General features: G+C 34.5%; 4 protein-coding genes across 5 annotated transcripts; 1 reads left to right on the forward strand and 3 right to left on the reverse strand.

Moving 5' to 3' along the window:
• Positions 1–3,484: 3,484 nt before the first annotated feature.
• LOC132298958 (late embryogenesis abundant protein Lea14-A-like) lies at positions 3,485–4,476 on the reverse strand. The gene is made up of 2 exons (XM_059795347.1): positions 4,143–4,476; positions 3,485–3,978 (listed from the first exon to the last, which is right to left on the reverse strand). The coding sequence occupies exons 1-2, from the start codon at positions 4,346–4,348 to the stop codon at positions 3,726–3,728; spliced, it is 459 nt and encodes a 152-aa protein (XP_059651330.1). The 5' UTR covers positions 4,349–4,476; the 3' UTR covers positions 3,485–3,725.
• Positions 4,477–7,018: 2,542 nt separating this feature from the next.
• Positions 7,019–8,460, reverse strand: LOC132298960 (late embryogenesis abundant protein Lea14-A-like). Its single transcript, XM_059795349.1, has 2 exons — positions 8,107–8,460; positions 7,019–7,481 (listed from the first exon to the last, which is right to left on the reverse strand). The coding sequence occupies exons 1-2, from the start codon at positions 8,310–8,312 to the stop codon at positions 7,229–7,231; spliced, it is 459 nt and encodes a 152-aa protein (XP_059651332.1). The 5' UTR covers positions 8,313–8,460; the 3' UTR covers positions 7,019–7,228.
• Positions 8,461–9,792: 1,332 nt separating this feature from the next.
• Positions 9,793–16,008, reverse strand: LOC132298959 (uncharacterized). The gene is made up of 10 exons (XM_059795348.1): positions 15,643–16,008; positions 14,424–14,560; positions 14,156–14,329; positions 13,602–13,838; positions 13,422–13,522; positions 13,233–13,305; positions 12,641–12,709; positions 12,319–12,426; positions 10,914–11,039; positions 9,793–10,283 (listed from the first exon to the last, which is right to left on the reverse strand). The coding sequence occupies exons 1-10, from the start codon at positions 15,965–15,967 to the stop codon at positions 10,089–10,091; spliced, it is 1,545 nt and encodes a 514-aa protein (XP_059651331.1). The 5' UTR covers positions 15,968–16,008; the 3' UTR covers positions 9,793–10,088.
• Positions 16,009–17,414: 1,406 nt separating this feature from the next.
• Positions 17,415–21,019, forward strand: LOC132298961 (3-methyl-2-oxobutanoate hydroxymethyltransferase 1, mitochondrial). 2 transcript variants are annotated; one of them, XM_059795350.1, is made up of 5 exons: positions 17,415–18,033; positions 18,598–18,804; positions 18,987–19,133; positions 20,360–20,428; positions 20,516–21,019. In XM_059795350.1, the coding sequence occupies exons 1-5, from the start codon at positions 17,614–17,616 to the stop codon at positions 20,777–20,779; spliced, it is 1,107 nt and encodes a 368-aa protein (XP_059651333.1). In that variant the 5' UTR covers positions 17,415–17,613; the 3' UTR covers positions 20,780–21,019. The 2 variants fall into 2 exon arrangements, with proteins under 2 accessions (XP_059651333.1, XP_059651334.1); XM_059795351.1 differs by having other exon boundaries at positions 17,416–18,033; positions 20,360–20,413.
• Positions 21,020–21,679: the final 660 nt, after the last annotated feature.

Raw genomic sequence — 21,679 nt, forward strand, 5'->3', positions numbered from 1 at the left:
TCAAGTCTGTAATTAATTATATTGAATCATGATTTACAGTGTTCATGGCATCTATAAGATGGTTCGCCGTATTGATTATACCGTGCGATTCATAACCCCTTTTCAAGAGTTCGAAACTATTATACAATTTTATGAATGGATTGATTCAGTCAGTTTAAATCGATATTTGATTATTATCTTTACTTAGAGTGGAGTCCACTAGGCTCAATTTGGGTCCCACTAAGGTGGTCTTGGGCCCACTTTTGTTGACTCAAATTGATCTCTTCTCATCAATCTAGTAGTCTAGCCAAAATTGCAACTCAGATTGCGATGGTTCTTGCTATCCCGGCCAAGAAACCAAAGTCGGGGAAGACGGGAGATATTGGTATGATGGGCTGGAAAAGATGGATCTATGGGGGCTGGATCGCCCATCTCATTCGAGCCATGTTGTTACTAGCTATCATGATGGTATTTAGACCGCATGGGTAGCCCCACTCGGTGCCTCCATACATAGCGCAGCCGAGTTAGTAAAATTTAGGATTAATTCTATAAAACCCTCACTATTTTTTAATTTTTATCATAAACTTTTGAGATGAGTTAGTAAAATTTTGAAAATTTATGATTAAAATTTAAAAATAATGAGAATTTTATAAAATTAGACCCAAAATTTATAAGGTTTTCAATAGTCATTTTCATATTTTTGGTATTGCATACTTGGTGTGGCTGTGTTAAATTCATTCGGTGGTGGGACAAAGTAGATCAAGAAGATACAGTTGAGTGTGAATGCCTGAATAGTACCAATCCATAAAGTCTATTTTTTTAAAATAAAAAATAAAAAAATACACCCATTTCAAGTTTAGAAACATGAGATAAAGAATAAATATATCAATATATATACACACATATATAATAAACAACATTGGCTCCTTATATTAGAAATTCTTCGAGGCTATTTTGACTCATACATGGTACTCGAGAAAAAAAAAAAAAAAAAAAAAAAAAAGACTCAAACATGGTACCCTTCCAATCAAACTTACCCAAAATAATAATAACAATAAAAAAAATAATAATAATAATAATAAATGGCTAGCAACTCCAATCTTGAAATGTCCTACTCGTCAAATTAAGTGCCATAGTGCAATTCATTCTTGCTGGCCTGTGTTTCTTTTTCACCTTCATCACATGCACCGTACCATTCAACGTAGTTTTACTGTTAAACCTCCATATCCCCGAACTTATGTTACTCGAGGCATCAGGAACTCCATTAACTTCCATTGTCACATTCACTCTTCTCGTCCTCTGCGTCTTAGCATTACCCTTCGGTATAAAACCAGTACCAACAATCACATCACCATGGGTTACATTCATCGCCGCACCGTCGTACTTGTAATCCCCAAAATTCTTGTTTCTGACCGTGACTTCGACTATGAGAGTCATGTTATAGGATGAAGAGAGCACGCTGAGATTGAACTGTGACGGACCTAATGCCAACCTTAGGAGTTGTAACACGAGCTACAATCAATACAAAAATCAAGATTATCATAGCCTGAAACATGGTAAAGGCCGCGATGTACATGAAAAGCTTCATCATCTTCTTTCTAGGAAGCTCTCTGGATTCTGACATGGCGGATTTCGCGTCGCTTCGTGTGTAGACACCGAGTGGAGTTAAGGGGTACGCTTGTTGATTTTTCTCGTGTTCCATCATTGTTTTGATTTGTGAACGGACTTTTTTAGAACAAGTCTGAATCAAATAGCGGTGATTCCAAACACTTTTTTTTTACACTATTTCGAAAACTCAGGTGAGATACGAAAAAGCCTTGTAAGCCAAAAATGGATTTGCATGCGGGAGAGAAAAAAAACAAAACAGATGGTTTGGAATGAATTTTTTTGGGTAGGACATGTTGTGTGTGTGTGTGTGTGTTATAGGGCGTGCTGAATCATATTACGAGTACTTTTCTTGTCCATCCGTTGAAGTTTCGTTTGATATTTGCCGCCTTTGTTTTAAGGTGTAGAAAGTAATATTGTGTGGTTTAAGTCTATAATAAGATAAGCTTCTAATGGGTCCCACGCAGACAATTCTTAGGACAGATTCACTCGGTTGCTTTCTTGCTTCGTGGTTTGGAAATTTATAGTGTGAGTTGGAATATAATTGCCCAAGAAATACCCAAAAAAAAAAATTCATAGCCCTGTTTAAATCTGCAGGCTAACAATCAGATTTCATAAATAAATAAAATCTGAGAAAGCAAGTCACTTTAATGATACTCTCATACAGGATGGAGTCAGAAATTAAATTCAGGAGTATAGTGTAAAAAAAAAAAAGTGAATTGGCTTTTTTTAAAGAAAATTAAATGAATTTAAAAAGTAAAAAAACAGAAATACAAAATTTAAAAGATAATTTAGAAAATAAAATTTTTTGGGTCACATTATATGAATTTAGTAACTTTTTTACACGGCACATCAACATATTTCCAAAAATTATGTGGAGTCATGATAGTGGTGGATTGTTATTGAGGGATATATACAAAAGGTATAAAACAAGAACTAAAAATAAATAATTTAATATCTTTTATGTAAATCAATTATGACACATCAAATTTATACAAATATATATATATATATACACACACACAAAAAGGTTGATGCTCTAAAAGAGTTAATCTCTCCATCAATAGATTCAGTGAAAAACCTCCTCATAATAGTGTTTGCCTTTTCTAAAATGAAAATTAATTCATTTTGGAAATAATTCCCCCTCTTTTTAAGTAATACAATCTTTAACGAAAATAAGCCATCGGTTTTAGTTGGAAACTCTCTGAAGTGACTAAAAAAAAAGGATGTAAAGAGTCATCGATCTGTGCAATTTATTAATTCTAAATTCATAATTCCTATAAATGTGACTCATTTTATTTTTCATTTCCCTTTCGTGAAATTAGCTGGATGTAATATGGGTTTTGAGATGCCACTGGGCCTGAGATTTAGCCCAGCTTTGGCTGCTTACCTTGGTGGTGATTGATTAGGCAGAGAATAACAAAATATGCTCAAAATGTTCATCAAGATTAAATTTAAACCCATCGAGATTAAAATTTAAACCCATCATACTCCAAGAAGCAGCATAGTCATCTTGAGAAATTCCAGCATAGTCATCTTGAGAAATTATTACACGATTTCAGATCGAACTTATCATTAGCACATACCCAAGGAAATATATCAATTTTGTTCAACTTTTTACTTACACGTCATTGATAAGGAACAATAGTCCTCTTAGAAGGATGTAATAATTTCTCAAGCATTTTAGGAGTTGAACCCGAAGCTACTAACTAATCCCCAAACTTGAACTTATTCCAACTCGGCTATTTGCAATCCTAGTACTCATTTGCAATCCTAGTTACAAACAACAGTTTCAGATCAATTTTAGAATGCAATAATGTACTCTGTCTAGGCTGAACCATCCCTAATTTGTCCCAATTTCATCTATTGTTAAAAATGTAACCAGACTTTATCAAATTCCTTAAACACTAAATTGACGGTGTTCAATGCTCATTATAGATAATAAACATAAGAACATAAATACTTGTTGATTGATCACAAACAGGACTTGAAACAGATCCTATAATCTCATATATGGATTCAAAATTCCTCAAACGCCCTGGCTATTTTTATTGTACACATCATTCAAGCGAGACCACAGGTAGAAATTAAGACATTAACAACCAAGTTTTACCTGAGAGAAATGTAAATGGTTTCAGTTACTAAGTAAACAAGTCGGAGAGAGTAGGGAGCTTGACCGCGCCCTTGTTGGAGAAAGGAATGGTGAAATCTCCGATCACCGGAAGGTCGATGGTGAGACGCAATTCCAACTCATAGTCGATGTCCCAATCCGCACCTATGTCTTTCACCAAGGTCACCAACACATCGTGTGGCACCTCCAATAGCACGTCCAACATTGTCGTCTCATTCCCATTCAGGGACCCCGGATCCGGCATTGTTCCAGATGCAATCTCCCTTCATCACAACCACATTGAAAACACAATTTAGAGTATATAACACATCAAGATGGAGACAAACATATGTATTATTTTATATATAAATATATATATATATATAGCTAGAGAGAGAATATTTGAGAGAGAGGAAAGATTAAGGAGATGGATGGAAACAGAACTAACCTGCCGTTACTTTTGAGGGAGTAAGAGAGCTGGCAAATGGGAATGGAAACACTGTAGGGATTGGTAACGGAGACCTTAGCTTGGTAGGTGATGCACTCGCGGCTCAAGTCTTTCAGATCCACGTCGATCACCTCAGCCTCCGGCTTCGCCACGACGCCCAATTTCTCCGCCACGAAGTTCTTCGCCTTGTCTAGCAAACTAGCCATCGTCGATCTTCTACCCACCCGAAATACCAAATCTAGTGAGAGAAAGAGAGAGAGAGAGAGGAGTGTATTTTCTTCTTTTTAGAGAGAGAGAGAGAGAGGAGGGAGACTGTATGAAGGAAAAGTCTAGTGCTGGCTGGTTTCATATAGAAGGCGAATTGGGGTTTAATGAGACGCGGAGGCTGTTCAATTTCTCGAGTCGAACACGTGTTATACACGTGATGGGTTTCCTTAAAGTCGCCGCGTTCCAAGATCTGCTGTCTTCGTAGTACTTATGTATGTACAAAAATAAAAATAAAAAAATAATATTTTAAATTTTTATAAAATAATGCTAATTGCAGTCGAGCATATTTTTGGTTACCTTATTTATGAGATGTCTCTTATTTTTATAGAAATTAGAAATATAAATTTTTAAGACAAACTTATCTTTAACCTTTTTTTATCTCTCTTCTTTTATTTTCCTTTTCTTAGTTTTATCCCTTATATCAATAACATTATTTATATATATATATATATATATATATATATATATATATATATGAATTCACGTTTAAGTTTTATAATCACAATTCATATTATTTTCTTTCTTTTTGAATTTGCCAAAATAATATTATGAGAATTGATTATTTTCTTTTCTTTTTTAAAATTATATTTTAACTGTATATATACATGCTATATATTGATAGCAAGTGATATATATATATATATATACATATATATTATATATTATATATTATATATATTCATGTACATCAATTAAGTGAGGAAAAAAAAATATATGAATTGTGATTATAGGATAAAACGTAAATCCCTATATGGCGCATATATATATATATATATATATATATATATATATATATATATATATAGTTAAAATATAATTAAAAATGGAAATAAAATAATTCATTCCAATAATATTATTTATTTTAGCAATCCAAAAAGAAAGAAAATAATATATTCTTTTTTTGTTTTTTTGGCAATGAATGTTATTGATCTAATGGATAAAACTAAGGAGAGGAGAATAAAAGGACATAAGATAAGAAAATGTTAAAGGATAATTTTGTATTAAAAATTTATATTTTTAATTTTCATACGGTGCGATTATAAGGAATGTGATCAATAAGAAGAGCGACTGTGGAAAGACAATTGTGATCAATTAAAAGTGTGATTGTGAAAAGACAGTTGCGAGCGCGACTGCAACTAAACTTTCCACTATTTTGAATTATTACCCTATCTCTATTTTAAATCAACGTAACAAAATCACTATTGCCATTAATTTTACAAACTGACTTAAAAAATTTAAAAATAGTTAAGAGTTGGGTATAATTTATTGACCAAACCATTCATCATTGATTATTTATAATATATAAGGAAGTGAGGATCTCTCTTCCTTATATTTTATGTAAAAAAAAAATTAATTTTAAAATCATTTTCAAATAGTTATTTGTTAATATGATAAGTTTTTTTTTTATTATTATTGTTATTTTTTACTATGAAGATACTCTTATTCAGCTGTAAAAAGATAACCATACCCTTGAAAGATATTTTAAACTTTTAAAATTAAATGAATTATTTTATTAAGCACATGTAATTAGAAATTTATAAGATTAGTGTAATTTGTCTGCTTCGTTTTCAGTTAATGTACCTGAAGTGATCAACTTAAGACTCTTTAAAGGTATAAATGAGAATGTAATTTGAGTCTACCTCCGTCCCAATTTAAGCAATTTTTCTTAATGTGACCTTTCTGTAAACAATAGTTATTGAAAAATCAGTATTTTCAGTTGAACGATATATTAAATATTTAAAATTAAAATGAATTATTTTATTAAACACCATGTAGTTAGAAATTTATAAGATAACTGTAATTTACTTTTTCTATCCCTTTCTTAAAAGGCAAAAGATAATATTGTTAAAACTTTTTGCTTGCATATCAACTAATGATTGATCGTGAACAATGGTATGTCAAAGCGCATGTAATAATTTCTCCAATATTTATTAATGATTGATAAGAAACAATGGTCCTCCTGGAAGCATGTAATCTTTTTTGATGTAAAAAATTTTCAGGCATTTTAGGAGTTGAACCCGAAGTTACTAACTAATCCCCAAACTTCCAACTCGGCTATTTGCAATCCTAGGACTCTCGACTTTAGTTCATTTGCAATCCTAGTTACAAACAACAGTTCCAACATCAATTTTAGAATGTAATAAAGTAATAATTTCTATTTGTGTTTGAATAGGTAAAGAAAAAATGAAAAAAAATAATAACTTTTCTTGTTTGGATAAGATAGAAGAGAAAAAAGAAAGAAAAAGATAATAGATAAATTACTTTTTTTACCCTTTCATAACCATAGAAGGTGAATGAAATAATAAATTTATATATTGATTTGTGGAGGCTAATTTTAGTATTATCAAAATATCACTTAAAATCTTAAAATCACTATAATTTCAATTTCTCTCCCGGTCTTCTCTCAAAATGGAAGAGAAAGCAAATAAGAGACAGGGAGGGATGCTATCCCAGCATCCCTCCCTGTTTCTCCACTTAACTTACCCAAACACAAACTTACACTACCCTTCTTTTCTCTCCCTATCCCTCCAAATCAACCCTGCCAAACACACCCTTAAACATACCTGGTGTTCAATGCTCATTATAGATAATAAACACGCACAATCCAATGAAGATAAGAACATAAATACTCGTTGATTGATCACAAACAGACAAACAGGAGCTGCAATAGATCCTATAATCTCATATATGGATTCAAAATCCCTCAAACGCCCTGGTTATTTTTATTATGCACATTATTTATAGATCAAGCAAGAAGTACAAATTAAGACATTAACAAGGCAAATTTTACATGAGAGAAATCTAGATGGTTTCAGTCACTAAGTAAACAAGTCGGAGAGGGTAGGAAGCTTGACGGCGCCCTTCTTGTTCAGAGGAATGGTGAATTCTCCGATCACCGGAAGGTCCATGGTGAGACGCAATTCCAACTCATAGTCGATGTCCCAATCCGCACCTATGTCTTTCACCAAGGTCGCCAACACATTGTGTGGCACCTCCAATAGCACGTCCAACACTGTCGTCTCATTCCCATTCAGCGATCCTGGATCCGGCATTGTTCCAGATGCAATCTCCCTGCACCACAACCACATAGAAATAGATTTAATTATATAATTCTTTTTTCCATATATTTGTTAGCTCTTTACAAATTGGATTTTAAAATTCAAGTGCAATGAGTAATCAGACACTATAAAATCTTCTAAAATTACATTAATTTTAATTGCCGTATAAGTTATTGTTATTAGGTGAAGTCCATCAAGTATTTATGGTATAAAATAGTTTGCCCAAAATTGATGATTATTTTTATTAAATTTTAATATATATTTTTTCAATCAAGCCCTTAATCAAGTATATATTTTTTATAAAATAAACAAAAAATATAATGACAAATAATATACATTCAATTATTAATTTTATTGCATCTGAATCTTTGGCGTGTTGTATGCTTTCAATGCAATTAAATGAGAGTAATGGTGTTGAAATCACCATTATTTTTAATATTAACATTATTATAACATTATTATTTTTAGAGGTGTACTACACACACACTCTATTTAATAAACATAAAACAAATGAAGATGGAGACAAACATATGTATTATTTTATACTCCGTATATATATATATAGAGAGAGAGAGAGAGAGAGAGAATATTTGAGAGAGATAGGAAAGATTAAGAAGACGGATGGAAACAGAACTAACCTGCCGGTACTTTTGAAGGAGTAAGAGAGCTTGCAAATGGGAATGGAAACACTGTAGGGATTGGTAACGGACACCTTAGCGTGGTAGGATATGCACTCGCGGCTCACGTCTTTCAGATCCACGTCGAGCACCTCAGCCTCCGGCTTCGCCACGTCACCCAATTTCTCCGCCACGAAGTTCTTCGCCTTGCCTAGCAAACTCGCCATAGTCGATCTTCTAGCGACCCGAAATACCAAATCTAGTCAGAGAAAGAGAGAGAGGAGTGTAATTTCTTCTTTTTAGAGAGAGAGAAGGAAGACTGTATGAAGGAAAAGCCTAGTGCTGGCTGGTTTCATATAGAAGGCGGCGAATTGGGGTTAATGGAGACGTGGAGAGGCTGTTCAATTCTCGAGTCGAACACGTGTTATACACGTGAAGTCCAAGATCCGCTGTCCACGTAGTACTTATCTTTACAAAAATAAAAAATATCTTTACAAAAAGGCAAAAAAAATAATATTTTAAATTTTTATAAAGCACCCCATATCATAAGCACACGTAATTTGAAATTTATAAGATAAGCGTAATTTGTCTGCTTCATTTTCAGTTAATGTACCTGAAGTGATCAAACTTCTTTTTTGAAGACTCTTTAAAGGTATAGATGATAATGTAATTCGAGTCCCTTGAGTCATATAATACAAGTGAGAGTTTCTCAGGTTTTTAAGCAATTTTTCTTAATGCGACCTCTCTCTAAACTATTGAAAAATCACTACTTTCAGTTGAAAGATATGTTAAATATTTAAAATTAAAATGAATTATTTTATTAAACACATGTAATTAGAAACTTATAAGATAAGTGTAATTTACTTTTTATATTCCTTTCTTAAAAGGCAAAAGATATTATTGTTAAACTTATCCTTACATATAAGCTCTCTCGTGTCTCATGTTTCAATACCGACGGTGACAAGGTCGATTGGTAGGGCATCCCGTGTGCACACGACCTGCTTAATTCTCTCTTTATGTCTGTCGGCCATAGGTTAGATATTTTTCAATGCGAATATATTACAATTTTAGATATTTTTTTTAACCCCATGAATTTTAGATATATATTTTTTAAAACCATGAATTTTAGATTCAGAAGTAATAATCTGACACCGACTATGGAAATTGTGATGCTTGGTCAAAGGGTTTGTAGGCCCAACATGCTGAGTACATATATAATAGATCCGGCCGACGTGTTATGTCATTAATATATCCATTCAAGGATAATATATTAATTAATAAAAAATTGACCCTCCAACTTATAAGATTGTTAATAACGAAATAATACGTTACTTGTATACTTTATTAATATACCTATGACGTGTCTGTCCACCCAATAGAGATATTTGGTTGGGTTCAATTATTGAAAGTTAGAAAGTCAACGAGAACCATATCCACCTTTTATCTTTCGGTATGGGCCAGGATTTCTGGTTCTTCTTTTTGTTGTGGGCTTTTTAATCTTAGAAAGCAACTTCTTCAGATCCACAACCTGTAATAATGAATAAAGAAAAAAAGGAAAGATCACCTTCTCCTCATTGACATTGAACTTCCATCAATTGTGTACATTCCTACTGTCAAAAATTGATCGCCCCTGCCGCTTGCTAAAGCAATGCTCATCGATGACATTCGTCTGTAACAAAATACCAACAACGCAGGAATGGGCAAGCATAGAAAAAGACTGTCAAAGACAAACTAAACTATTCCACACCGTAATCAGAAGATTTTACTACAATCAGAATTTCGTATAAAATCAACTAGCTAAAGGCAAGCTGAACTTTACATCAATAGTTTCCACTGCTTATTTTGAACTTGAAAAGAGAATAATCACCTCATCCCATAAGGTAGACCATAGCAACAATATGCTTTGCTTGTGGACTCCACAGGCAAGACACATTTGTGGACTCCGTGATATCAAAAGTTTTCCACATTAAGAAAAATTGAATTTGTAAAAATTTCAATCCGTGTCAAAACAACGGCTTCTTTCCATTCAACATTCCCATCAGATGATCCAAAACCCGACCTCCTCCATCTCGCAGGCCAGAATGCATATATTCATTGGTTATCCACAACCTAATCCCTGCTATCTGTGAAGCTGTTTCTGTGGCTAGTTTGAAGTTAACATACATGTCTTCATAATAAACAGCAGCAGCAACGGGTACCTATAAGCATTTCAAATAATATAATAAACCAGCCAACAAAACCCCAGGGATTGTTTGGGGTGGACATAGAACCGGTTTGAACTCAGATTTGGACAACCATCCAGATATGAATCAACTATAAGCCTTTTCCTTTATTATTTCGTTTTTGGGGTTGAGAAAGCACAAAGTTAGAGTCCATTGAAGCAATTTTGCATATATCCAGTGATCAGAGAACTAAGTTCATGAAATTTGGACAAAAATCATAAAAACCCCAATCCTGACCTGTAGATTTACCGAAGCCTCTGAGCAAATCTGAAGACTAACCCTCAAAAGAAAAATACCCAGAAAAAGACAATGAGCATTGTAGATTTTTAGGATCTGTTTGATTGATGAAGGGATAAAAGAACAGTTCAAAAATCCATTAAGTGTTTTTTTTTTTTTTTTTTTTCCAAAATTGTTCTCTAATAAAGGATTCATTTCAGGTAATAATATTTTTTCTGTTTTACCTTCCAAAAATATATATATATATATATATATATATATATATATATATTTTATGTTTTCTAAATGTTGTCAACTGTTTTCACTGTATAAAAGACAAAAGCAGGATCAGTATATTAAGCTATTAACTACTCCAGAAAGATAGCACACCTTGTTATTATTCAATGAGGCAATGTCATAGAGCGGAGGCCAATCCGTTTTCTCTGCCAATAAATTAGCAGCCTCTTTGAAACTCCTCAGGGCTTTGATTTCATCAAACATCCATGGGAATATCATCTGTAGGAGCAAACAAAGCCCAAATATGCATGTAATCAGGTACCAGAAATAATGTCAACAACGCTTACAGAGAACTTTGCTTTAAATAATCTCTATAAATGAGCATTTGACAGACAAACTTTAGCAGTTTTTTCAGGCTCAATAACATTGATTAAATCACTTTACATATAAAGAATAAAATAATAGGAAAAGCAAAATTTTCCTTTGAAGAATATAAAAGTACCATGCATTTACCGTTTTCACACAATGAAGTCTGTCTGCCCTACAGAAGCAACTAGTTGAAAATGGCAACTATGATTGAAGAAATTTCACGATGAACAGATGATATGTCGAAGTGACAAAGTGCAACACTATACCCTAATGATTAATCAAGATTAGCAAGCTTACAACATCTGTAATTGAATATACTAAATTACTTCTTACTTTTTCTTTTTAAATTTCCATTTCTTCTCCTTTTTTGGGGACTGTATCATATTTCCAGGGAGTGTATAGCAACGGGCATTTAGTTTAATTAGTTGCATCATCCCCATCCGTGGAAATGCCAACAACCTAACCGGTAAAATCTTCTGAATTCCATACCAAAGACCGGAGTACAAGTATTGTTGGAAGGTTAAAAAAACACATCACCACCACCATAGTACTGCTCCATAATAGCAAGGTGACTTGTAATTTGTAAATTATGTACTTCTTATCACCTCCTATGCATTTTGTATACATCCTTCTCTTCCCTAGAAAGGACACTGCAAATATCTGAGAGGGGTGGGCTGGCTACAAACCTAACCTTGCCATTATTTCTCGTAAAACTTTCATTAATTCAAGCTTAAAATATTTTATTTCATAATGAGAAAATTTAAAACATAACAACTCTCACAGAAGAAAGTATTCTTAGATAAGTCTTTTTTCTCAATGATAAAAGCTGGAAGAAGTGTAGAATTATAGAAAGAACAAGAAAAGAAAAAAAGAAAATAGAAAACAGAAGTTCCTATACTGCAGCAAAAGATTGTTAATACAGGAAATAATGCCAGTGTGTTTAGAACCTTCTATAGGGTGGGTCCCAATTTCCAGAGTATCTATATCCATGTTCACACGTGTCTATAAACTTTTATGTTCACTGTTCAAGAAGATTTCTAAAATTTCATTGGTTAATCTTTTCTGTAGTTTCCATCCATTGAACATCAAAGCCTTTTCTTTTCAATCTTTCACCTGTATATTGGATCTAAATACTGGAAGTGAAACTTCTCTGTTAGTTATTTTTAAGCACATTTTTGTCATTCTCTACCTCTCCTGTGAAGAGTACAGGGCGACCTTCTTTTGCTGCCTTAATAGCATCAAATTTGTTGTCATCTTCACTCCTTATTCTGTGAGCAGACCACCGTGATGAAGCTCCCTTCAAGTTGACAGCAAAAAAGGAATAAGATATCTTCCAGATTAGACAGGGAAAAATGAAACACCCATGCAGAAGCATACATATAAAAACCTGTTCCGTCACATACAAGATGCAGAAGCATACATATAAAAACCTGTTCCGTCACATACAAGATGCACAAGCATGTGATGATATTTGGCAAGCAGTTTTTGCTAGAAATGAACAAAGAGTTTACCTGACAGTATACGGACTCATGCAAAAGAGCATAGAGTGGATTTGTATCAAAAGCCAACCACTTTTCGAACTACAAATAAATAAAGAACTCAAGTCAGTGGATGCGGTGTCAAGCTGATAAGTGCCACATATTGAGGATAAAAGAAACTGAAAGAACATTCCGTTCACTAAAGCTGTACTTTTTATCCCTGATAATACAAAGAGTGTGCTATAACTACATCCTGATTGGTATGCACGTGCGTGAGTGTCTGGATCCATGCATTGAGAATAGATCCAAAACATACAAGATTGCAATCCTGGATTGGTTTGCTTGATGTGTTCAGAAGTTAAATGTTTTTCAACAATATTAACCTGGAAACACATCCAGCATCATACATATAGAGTAGAGTTGAGATTTCAACTTTTAATAACATATATAGAATTTGACATTTGCTTCAATTTCAAATCCGACACACAAACCCCCCCCCAAAAAAAAAATAAAACAAAAAATAAAAAATAAAAAATCAGTACACATACACCTCAGTTAGTATTGCTTGGGATGATGAGATCTAAACCCTGTGTTCATGATCATTGAGAAGTAGAAATTCACTTACAGCATTCAAGAAGTAGTAGCTGATTTGCTTTTTTGCTCCTGGAACTATTACAGGATCCCAGGCCCTCTCAAATCTGAGACAGTAGAAAGGGAGAAAAAAGAAGATAAGGGATGGGAAAAAAAAAGGATCAACTGAAGAGCATCAATTGTAATCGGTTAAGTGACAGATGGGGAATGAATGATGACTTACATATAATGCAAGCGCTCAAAACCTGTACTAGATCCTAAACCAGAAAGACCCAGAATCTGTAATCCCCTTGGGGTTAGGATGCCACCAGATGGAAGAAGCACCTTCATGAGAGAGAGAATATCAGTAATGGAAAAATAATAATAACTATAAAAAAGACTGCATATTCTAAATTTCTCTCACCCCGCCTCCTTCAGACTCTGCCAAGTGGTTCACAACTTCATGAACAATTTCAATATCCTCGGGAAACCTCTTGTAATACTTGTCATTTTGATGAACAACCTGTTCAAAGCATGCTCTGTATACAGCATCTGCAGTGCATCCTTTTCCAATTGGGGGGATTCCACCAGTTAGAAAGACTTGTTTCAGTCCTTGAGGTGCAAAACTCAAATAGGTAACAGCACAAAAACCACCATAACTCTAGACAAGGAAGAGAACGAGATATAATGAATATTATTAACAGTCATGTCATGCAAAAGCTTCAGCTTATGCACCATAGGCAAAATGACAAATAACTAAATGCAAAAACTTTATATGAAGAAAAAGGAGAAAATGAGGAAAATATATTGAGATTTTGTATAAATTTTAAAATCAATTCGTGCTTATTGAAGTTCTTTGTCAACTAGACCATGTACAGATTAAATAGCCTGATTTTTTTTTATTTTTATTTTTTTATTGTGACCAGGAACAGGCATTTTCAGTAGCAAGCACACAAAATAGTATAGCAATATTAATACCTGCCCCAAAACTGTCCAAGGTCCAGCATCAGGAACAAGACGTTTGCGAATAAACTCAGCATCATTTACTATATTATCAGCTCGAAAGTGTTTCAAGTAGTCAGCCAAATCCTCTGCAGACTTCATTTGCAACATCGATGATGGTGTCAAAGCAGTGGATAAGCCAGTTCCTCGCTGCAAGAAAAACATATCAGCAGAAGCCAAGATTGGACATATAGGTATTATTTCAATGAAAACTTGCACTAAAAGAATGTCAAAGAAATCATGCCTGATCCATCAATATAACACGATAGCCTTCGCATGCTTTATTGATCCATCCACTAGCTTCCGTTGGTCTTGGGCACTCAAAACCTGGTCCACCTTGCAAGTATAGCAGATACGGTAGTGGTTGTTCTTCCTTCCCAACTGCATCACTAATATTCATCAGTTAAAGACAGCTACCAAAACTACATACATGATCAGAAAGACTAAAAAAAAATCGTCTTATGGAGATTTTTATATCTTTTATTTTATTTTTAATTATTTTTGGGAGGGGGGTTTCAATTTTTCTTTAAAGATATTGAAATTATGTATAGAAGGGCTAATGAACTGCATTCACAGACTGATCATTCTATCATGACCCTAGCAGTTTATCCATAATAGGTAAACACAGTTCACAAAGTTACATCTGCTCTCCTAAAACAAAGAGCTTTGAAGATCAATAAGAAACTAATGAATTGAAAAGAAACTAAACATAAAATATAACAACCAATTTGGTATTGTTCCCTATTGTGAATAGTTCGAGGCGTATTATTGCACGTCTTGTACTCACATTTGCTATTTTTGCCAATAAATTACTTGCATTCGCATTTTGTATACGTTTGCAGGCATTTGAGAATTAAATATGCCTTCATCTGTATGAATATTGTTACCTTGAAAATATGTATATTTGTGTTCAATCCACTAGTCTAACAAAAATTTTAGTAGTTCAAAGATTCAATAGTCAGTGATAAAGCAAAGTTAACTAGTGTTATTCATATCCAATTTCTACATTCCCATGAAATTTACATAGCTCACAGTTCAAGTGAAAAAAGAGACACAAACTCATATTACTAGAACAGAAAAGCAATGAACTTTACTATAATTGTGGTTATGTGAAAATAATCCATATCCACACACTGATCAATTGAAATATGAATAACAAAAACTGAAAATTAGGGTTTTGCATCCGTCCAAATATCAATTTAGTCCTTAGGGATTACGTATTGTGGTATTAGCATCATACAGAGTAAATGAAAGTAATTGCTCTTTAGACCTTTCAAATTTTTTTTCTTTTTCCTAACTTACAATAAGAAACAGAAAATTTCAAATACATCCAATGCCGAACACTTGATTATAAATCATATCTCCTTTAACTCATATACAGTTTTAAAGAGATTTCTGATTTGATCCAAACGCTAATCAAGCAAGTAGTTAAGAGTGAATAATTTGACTGATCAAGGGAGTACCTGAGACCACTTCGCGAGCGAAAATGGAGATCTTAGGGCAAGTTTGGTGATCGAGAGTGTAGTCAAGAGGGAGACTGAAGTAGTGGTCGCGAAGTCGGAGCTCCGGCACGGAGTACCAGGTTCCGGCAACGTGGTCCGGCGAGGAATCACCCGCGGTGGTTTTGGTTCCGTTCATGGCGGTCACTGAAGAGATGGCCCTCCGGCGAAAGTGGAAGTACAGAAGTTTTCGGGGTGGTGTTAGTAAAACCGCATGAAGGGGTGAAGAAGGAGAGCGAAAATGGATGAGTGGTTTTATCAACGACGATGAGATTTGGGTTGCCCACATTTGGAAAGTGGTTGTTCGGGCATCCGAATATGGGAAGATACCATGTGGATGGAGCTCTTTATGTGGAAGATCTGATGGTGGTTTATCTATGGGTAAATGCTGGAAGCCGTCCGATGAGAAGACTTTTTCTCTAATGTTGGCGCTGATTTGGATCTGACGGTCTGGGTACGTTTGACTTCAACAGGCGCGTGATTAAAGCGTATATGTAAGATAAGAGACAACTTCTTTTCTTTTTACTTTTTGACTAATTAAAAACTAAAAGAAAAGAGAATTTTGTATTTTCTTCTCTTTCACTTTTGCTAATTAAAAACTAATAGAAAAGAGAATTTTGTATAAAATTTAGGAGGAATAAGAGAGTGCGTCTCTTCTCTTTTACCTTTACTAATTAAAAACTAATAGAAAAGAGAATTTTGTATAAAATTTAGGAAGAATTATTGGACTTTGTGTTTGACCTTAAAAATTTCAAGAATTGCTTATCGAGTCTTCAAACCAAACCTCTAACATTCTCACTAATCCAAACTTATAATGCTTTTGTTGGGACCGGATCTGTCTATTCGGTTACCTTTTGAGTGGGCATTTGATGTGGCATTAAGTACTAGATAATGCGTTAGATATTTCGCGACTTAACTTAAAAACTTAAATTATTAAGTGGTGTAAACACCAAACTCGTATATACCAATCACTTTCTTATCTGAATTCAACAAGAAACAAAAACCCACTAACCAAATTATCTTTAGTGACAACCGAATCAAAAAAATAAGTATTTCACCACTAGAATTATTATACAAGAGAACAAGTAAATAATAAAAATTTAATTCTAACACTACTCCAATGAAAAGTGATAAACTACATAAATGAAATGTAAAGGCTACATATTAAAATATGTTGTTTGGTTGGACACCTTTTGCACAAGCTTCTTTCTTCTTTTAACTTAAAATGGGACCGGATGTTCTGCAAGAATGATTTGGATGGCAATTGTTATCGACTTTAAATGGGGATCAGAATCAGAAAGTAATAATCCACGATTGCTACTAAAATTTTGATGAGTTCAATCAGTACTTAAGTTGATGAGTAATGTTCAAAACTTTTATATGAGTTCGACACTAAAACTCATACTCCAACTCAAATGATTCAAAGATTCTTCAATTGGAAACTTGGGATTCATGAGGAAAGAAGTTTAAATAAAGATTTGTTACTTTTTCTTTCCTAAATTAGTTAAGAACATCCACCCAACTACGAGTAATTTGGTATGGAAGGGATAATAAGAGTAATGATATGCCCCTTAAAAATTTAGATTTAGTGGGACTCAAACATGGCTCGTAAAAAATAATAATAAATGAAAATTACAAAAAGTCCTAATCGCAATCTTAATATAATTTTTTTTTTAGCATCAATCTTAATATAATTGAGAGTGTGGTATTGACCCGGAACCAAAAAGAGAGTGTGGATAACATTTTTGCAATACCAAGAAGAGAAGTTGTTAAGAAGTACCCTACATAAACATCACCACTTGCAGTTGGCGCAGCCAAAAATGGCTGCTTTTGATTTCCATCTCAATAAATTGAGTTAAACCAGAACTCACCGACCCTCATTCACATCTCTCTTCTCTTTCTCTCTCTACACGTCCAAACCCATCAATCAATCCAATGGCACTCTTCACCACTCTCTCCAAAGCGGTCTCATTCCTCGCCAGACCCTCCTCTCTCCTCCTCCACCTGAGATGTATGAGCAATGTCCCCGAAAACACCGTCTACGGCGGACCAAAGCCCCAAAACCCTAACCAGAGAGTCACCCTGACCCATCTAAGGCAAAAGCACCGCAAGGGCGAGCCTATAACCATGGTGACCGCGTATGACTACCCCTCGGCTGTCCATCTCGATACCGCCGGAATCGACGTGTGCCTAGTCGGCGATTCCGCCTCCATGGTGGTCCACGGCCACGACACCACCTTGCCCATAACCTTAGATGAGATGCTCGTGCATTGCCGCGCGGTGGCTCGCGGGGCCAAGAGACCTCTGCTTATTGGGGACCTTCCGTTCGGAACATACGAGTCCAGTGCTCATCAGGTAATGATCAATTGTGTTTGGTTCATGAGAAAATGGAGGGATAGTAAAAAAAAAATAAAATAGTTTCTTTTGGGCATTGTTTTTAGGAGATACTAGAAACAAAACAAGCAAATTTGGACTATTTTCTGTCTAGAATTAATACTAGTATATTATATCTGCTGTTGTTTTATTGGTTTTGAAAATGGATCTTGCATTGACCTTTGCTGCCAAGAATTGTATGTCTGAAATGCTAAATAATTTGCAGTAGAATTTGGAAGTTTAAATTGGTTTCAAAAACGAAATTTGACTTGATGTTTGCCTAAAAAAACATGGAAAGTAATGGGCAAACACTAACCAAACAATACAAATAAATGGTACTACAAAAATTTAAAGCAAAAAAGGGTATTTTATTTTAGTTATCTTTGTTTCAATTAATAAAAGATTCATACTTTTTAGAGGTTTGTTCTCCTTTTCTACATTTTATTGGCAACTAAATGAAGCATTGTTGAATTGTGTGTGTTTTGGTGTTGGGATTGGGCTTGAATGTGTCATGGTTGGTGATGTTGCAGTTTTAATTATGAGCAGGCGGTTGATACAGCAGTTAGGATTTTGAAGGAAGGAGGAATGGATGCGATTAAATTGGAAGGAGGGTCTCCTTCGAGAATTTCGGCAGCAAAATCTATTGTTGAGGCTGGAATTGCTGTTATGGGGCATGTGGGACTTACTCCTCAGGCCATTAGTGTTCTTGGAGGGTTTAGGCCCCAAGGGAAAAATGTTGCCAGTGCTGTCCAGGTCTCTCTTCACACAAATGCATATACACATAAGGAAAAAAATTATTATTGGGTGCTCTCATGGCCCATCAACATAGAGTTGCTCTACACATAAGTACATACATGCATAGGGAAATAGAAGCACACTTATGAAATCTCTCTGTTTTTCAATGGATTATGTTAAATTGGATTTCTTTTTTGCAGGTTGTGGAAACTGCCCTTGCCTTACAGGAAGCTGGGTGTTTTTCTGTCGTTCTGGAATGCGTTCCTGCACCCGTGGCTGCAGCTGCAACCTCTGCTCTTCGTATTCCCACAATTGGCATTGGAGCTGGGCCTTTCTGCAGTGGGCAGGTTAGTTGATTTTCGAGCTTGCATCATTCATTTTTACCAACAGAAATGGATTATATTTGTGTGTGTATTCCTTCATATTGCTATAAATAGATTGTAGTCTAAATGGGTCATTGTTTTTATTTTATAATGACTGATTTTGTGATATCCTACATATCCTTGTGCGTTTGTTTTACTTGCACAATATAATTGTAGTTTTGCATGGAAAGATCATCCCAAAGGTCCAAATATGTTAGTTCTTGCGAGTAGAGTAATCAAATACAATGTTCAACATTCAACACTATTGTAGAGAACTAGAGAATGAGAATCAATCAGTTCAATGGTTCATTCAGCAATATCATGAATTTTGTGGGTTATAGTAATTTCTCTACATCCAAACTATTGCCCTTGAAGTTTAAGAAATTGATTTTCAGATCAAGTGAAACTTATGATTGTCACAATTATATATGTAGAATTCTAGGAGTTCAGAAACTTGTAGCAAGGGTATGCAGGTTTGACATAGACTATCTGATTTCTATTTTTTTGGTCATTATTATCAAATGGTTCAGTCGAAGGATTCTTCCTGGCCTGATTCAACAGCTGATTTTTTTTTTTTTTTTTTTTTTCACAATTCCTTAATAGTTTTTGAGAATTCATGTTATTCCTTGGACAAAGGAAATCCTAGCTTATTGTTGACTAGCAGTTCCATCCTGATGGAACATGTCAAGCAGACCGCAAACACATCCCTTGTTCCTCCAGTTCTTTTGGTGTTCTTTTCGGAAGTGATTCAATTATCCATTTTGGGCATTGTGACTTGTGCTAAACGAATTATAAATTCTACATCCAAATGCACTGACACTAGTTAAATTTTATGTTTCATTTTTACAGTTTGTTCACATTGGCAAAATTGATTTTGAATTAATTTCCAATAATTGAATACCAGAATTTCTTTTTTTTTAGTGCATGTGCATTTCTAAACTGCATTCAAGGAAGGATATCCTTTTTCATTTTCACTATTTCTTTTCTCAGGTATAAATTAATGAGGAGTGATGGTATTGATCTCAAAGTGCATCATATAGGTTACTTCTAGGAGGCACTGGTGTGTCATATATCGTATCATCTTAATGTTATAACTCATACCATCATGCCTGCCCGTTCTCCTCACTTTTATTAGAAATGGGGATGATTAATTGAATTTCTGATGTGGCCGGTTACTGTTTCTGTATTGATTACTTCCATTGTTTTTGCAGGTCTTGGTTTACCATGATCTACTGGGAATGATGCAGCATCCACATCATGCAAAGGTTACTTCCCCTAATGTCAGTTTGCCACTCTGGCTTGATTGATGATCTTCCCTTCTTTTATGGAGTTGTCTAACTAGGGAAGGGTTTCTCCACCTTTTGCAGGTTACTCCAAAATTCTGTAAGCAGTATGCACATGTCGGAGATGTCATCAATAAAGCTCTTTCGGAGTACAAGGAAGAAGTGACAAATGGTTCATTTCCTGGTCCTGTCCACAGCCCGTATAAAATTAATCCTGCTGATGTTAATAGTTTCTCGACTGAATTAGAAAAGCTGGGTTTAAGCAAGGCAGCATCTGCAGCTGCTGCAGCAGCTGAGAATATTAATACAGCTGAATCATCTGATGGAGGAAGCACTCCAAGTAATTAAATATGGGCCAGCACGAGCACAATCAAGTTATGCACTTGCCCTTACTGTTGAATTTTCTCTTCCCATTTTGTTTGTTCCTTAAGTTATAGATTTGATTGAAAGAACGGTCAAATAATGGCATTTCAATGCCTGTTTTGAGCTGTAGAGGCCAAAGCTAACAGCTGAAGGACATCTTAGTGCGAGTAATGTAGATCCTCTGTTCAGGTATAGGTTGAAATAAGAATTTTTTTTTTTGTTCAAGTCATTTTACTTTTAGTCCCCTTTTTTAAGACTTCAAATTGTTAACATTGCATTGGAATTTTGAGATTTTTGAAGTCTACTTCTGCTATTCATTTATGCTCGATGAGAAGCACTAGAGATCACTCCTTTTGGTCATTTAAACTGATGGAAAGAAGATTGCCACCTCTAGGAGGTATTTGTAGCAAATTTTGCTTACCGTAACTGTGGTTTGTTGGCTAGAGCAAAAATATGAACCTGTTGCAGAAATAGAGGTTTCTGGTTCAGGTTTATAAATCTGCAATGATAATCTTAGAATGGGTCTTGTAAATAAGTACACTTGAAAATGAAGAAAATAGAATTTGTGTATTTATTTTTCTTCCAGAAATAGCTTTATAATTGATGAAGATGGTTTTATTATTATTATTATTATTATTCCTGGATATGTTTGTCAAGATACAGTAAGAGAGCACAACTATTCTATATGGTGCGAGTATAGAGGTCCCATGAACTTTACAGTAGCTCATTTCGAGTAGCTCATAATGTTTTACACAGGATTTGAATGGGCAAAATAGTCATTTAGGACAACAGAGGTAACTTATTTTTCCCTTGTATGTATGAATGATATGTTGTGTTCTAGTACACCGTTGAATCCAGTAAAAACTTGACATGAAAGGACTTGGG

The sequence above is a fragment of the Cornus florida genome, unplaced genomic scaffold, assembly GCF_030987335.1.
Source record: "Cornus florida cultivar Cherokee Brave unplaced genomic scaffold, ASM3098733v1 CherokeeBrave_3.0.0_Hap2_Chr03, whole genome shotgun sequence".
NCBI classification, from domain to species: Eukaryota; Viridiplantae; Streptophyta; class Magnoliopsida; order Cornales; family Cornaceae; genus Cornus; species Cornus florida.

Coding starts and splice junctions, on each gene's coding strand:
- LOC132298961 (XM_059795350.1), top strand. CDS start 17,614: ATGGCACTCTTCACCACTCTCTCCAAAGCGGTCTCATTCCTCGCCAGA. Junction 18,805..18,986: donor ATGTTGCCAGTGCTGTCCAG/GTCTCTCTTCAC, acceptor TCTTTTTTGCAG/GTTGTGGAAACTGCCCTTGC. Junction 20,429..20,515: donor CAAAGGTTACTTCCCCTAAT/GTCAGTTTGCCA, acceptor CACCTTTTGCAG/GTTACTCCAAAATTCTGTAA.
- LOC132298959 (XM_059795348.1), bottom strand. CDS start 15,967: ATGTGGGCAACCCAAATCTCATCGTCGTTGATAAAACCACTCATCCAT. Junction 13,839..14,155: donor CTTGGACAGTTTTGGGGCAG/GTATTAATATTG, acceptor TTCCTTGTCTAG/AGTTATGGTGGTTTTTGTGC. Junction 12,427..12,640: donor ATGAGTCCGTATACTGTCAG/GTAAACTCTTTG, acceptor GTCAACTTGAAG/GGAGCTTCATCACGGTGGTC.
- LOC132298958 (XM_059795347.1), bottom strand. CDS start 4,348: ATGGCTAGTTTGCTAGACAAGGCGAAGAACTTCGTGGCGGAGAAATTG. Junction 3,979..4,142: donor TCCCTCAAAAGTAACGGCAG/GTTAGTTCTGTT, acceptor GTTGTGATGAAG/GGAGATTGCATCTGGAACAA.
- LOC132298960 (XM_059795349.1), bottom strand. CDS start 8,312: ATGGCGAGTTTGCTAGGCAAGGCGAAGAACTTCGTGGCGGAGAAATTG. Junction 7,482..8,106: donor TCCTTCAAAAGTACCGGCAG/GTTAGTTCTGTT, acceptor GTTGTGGTGCAG/GGAGATTGCATCTGGAACAA.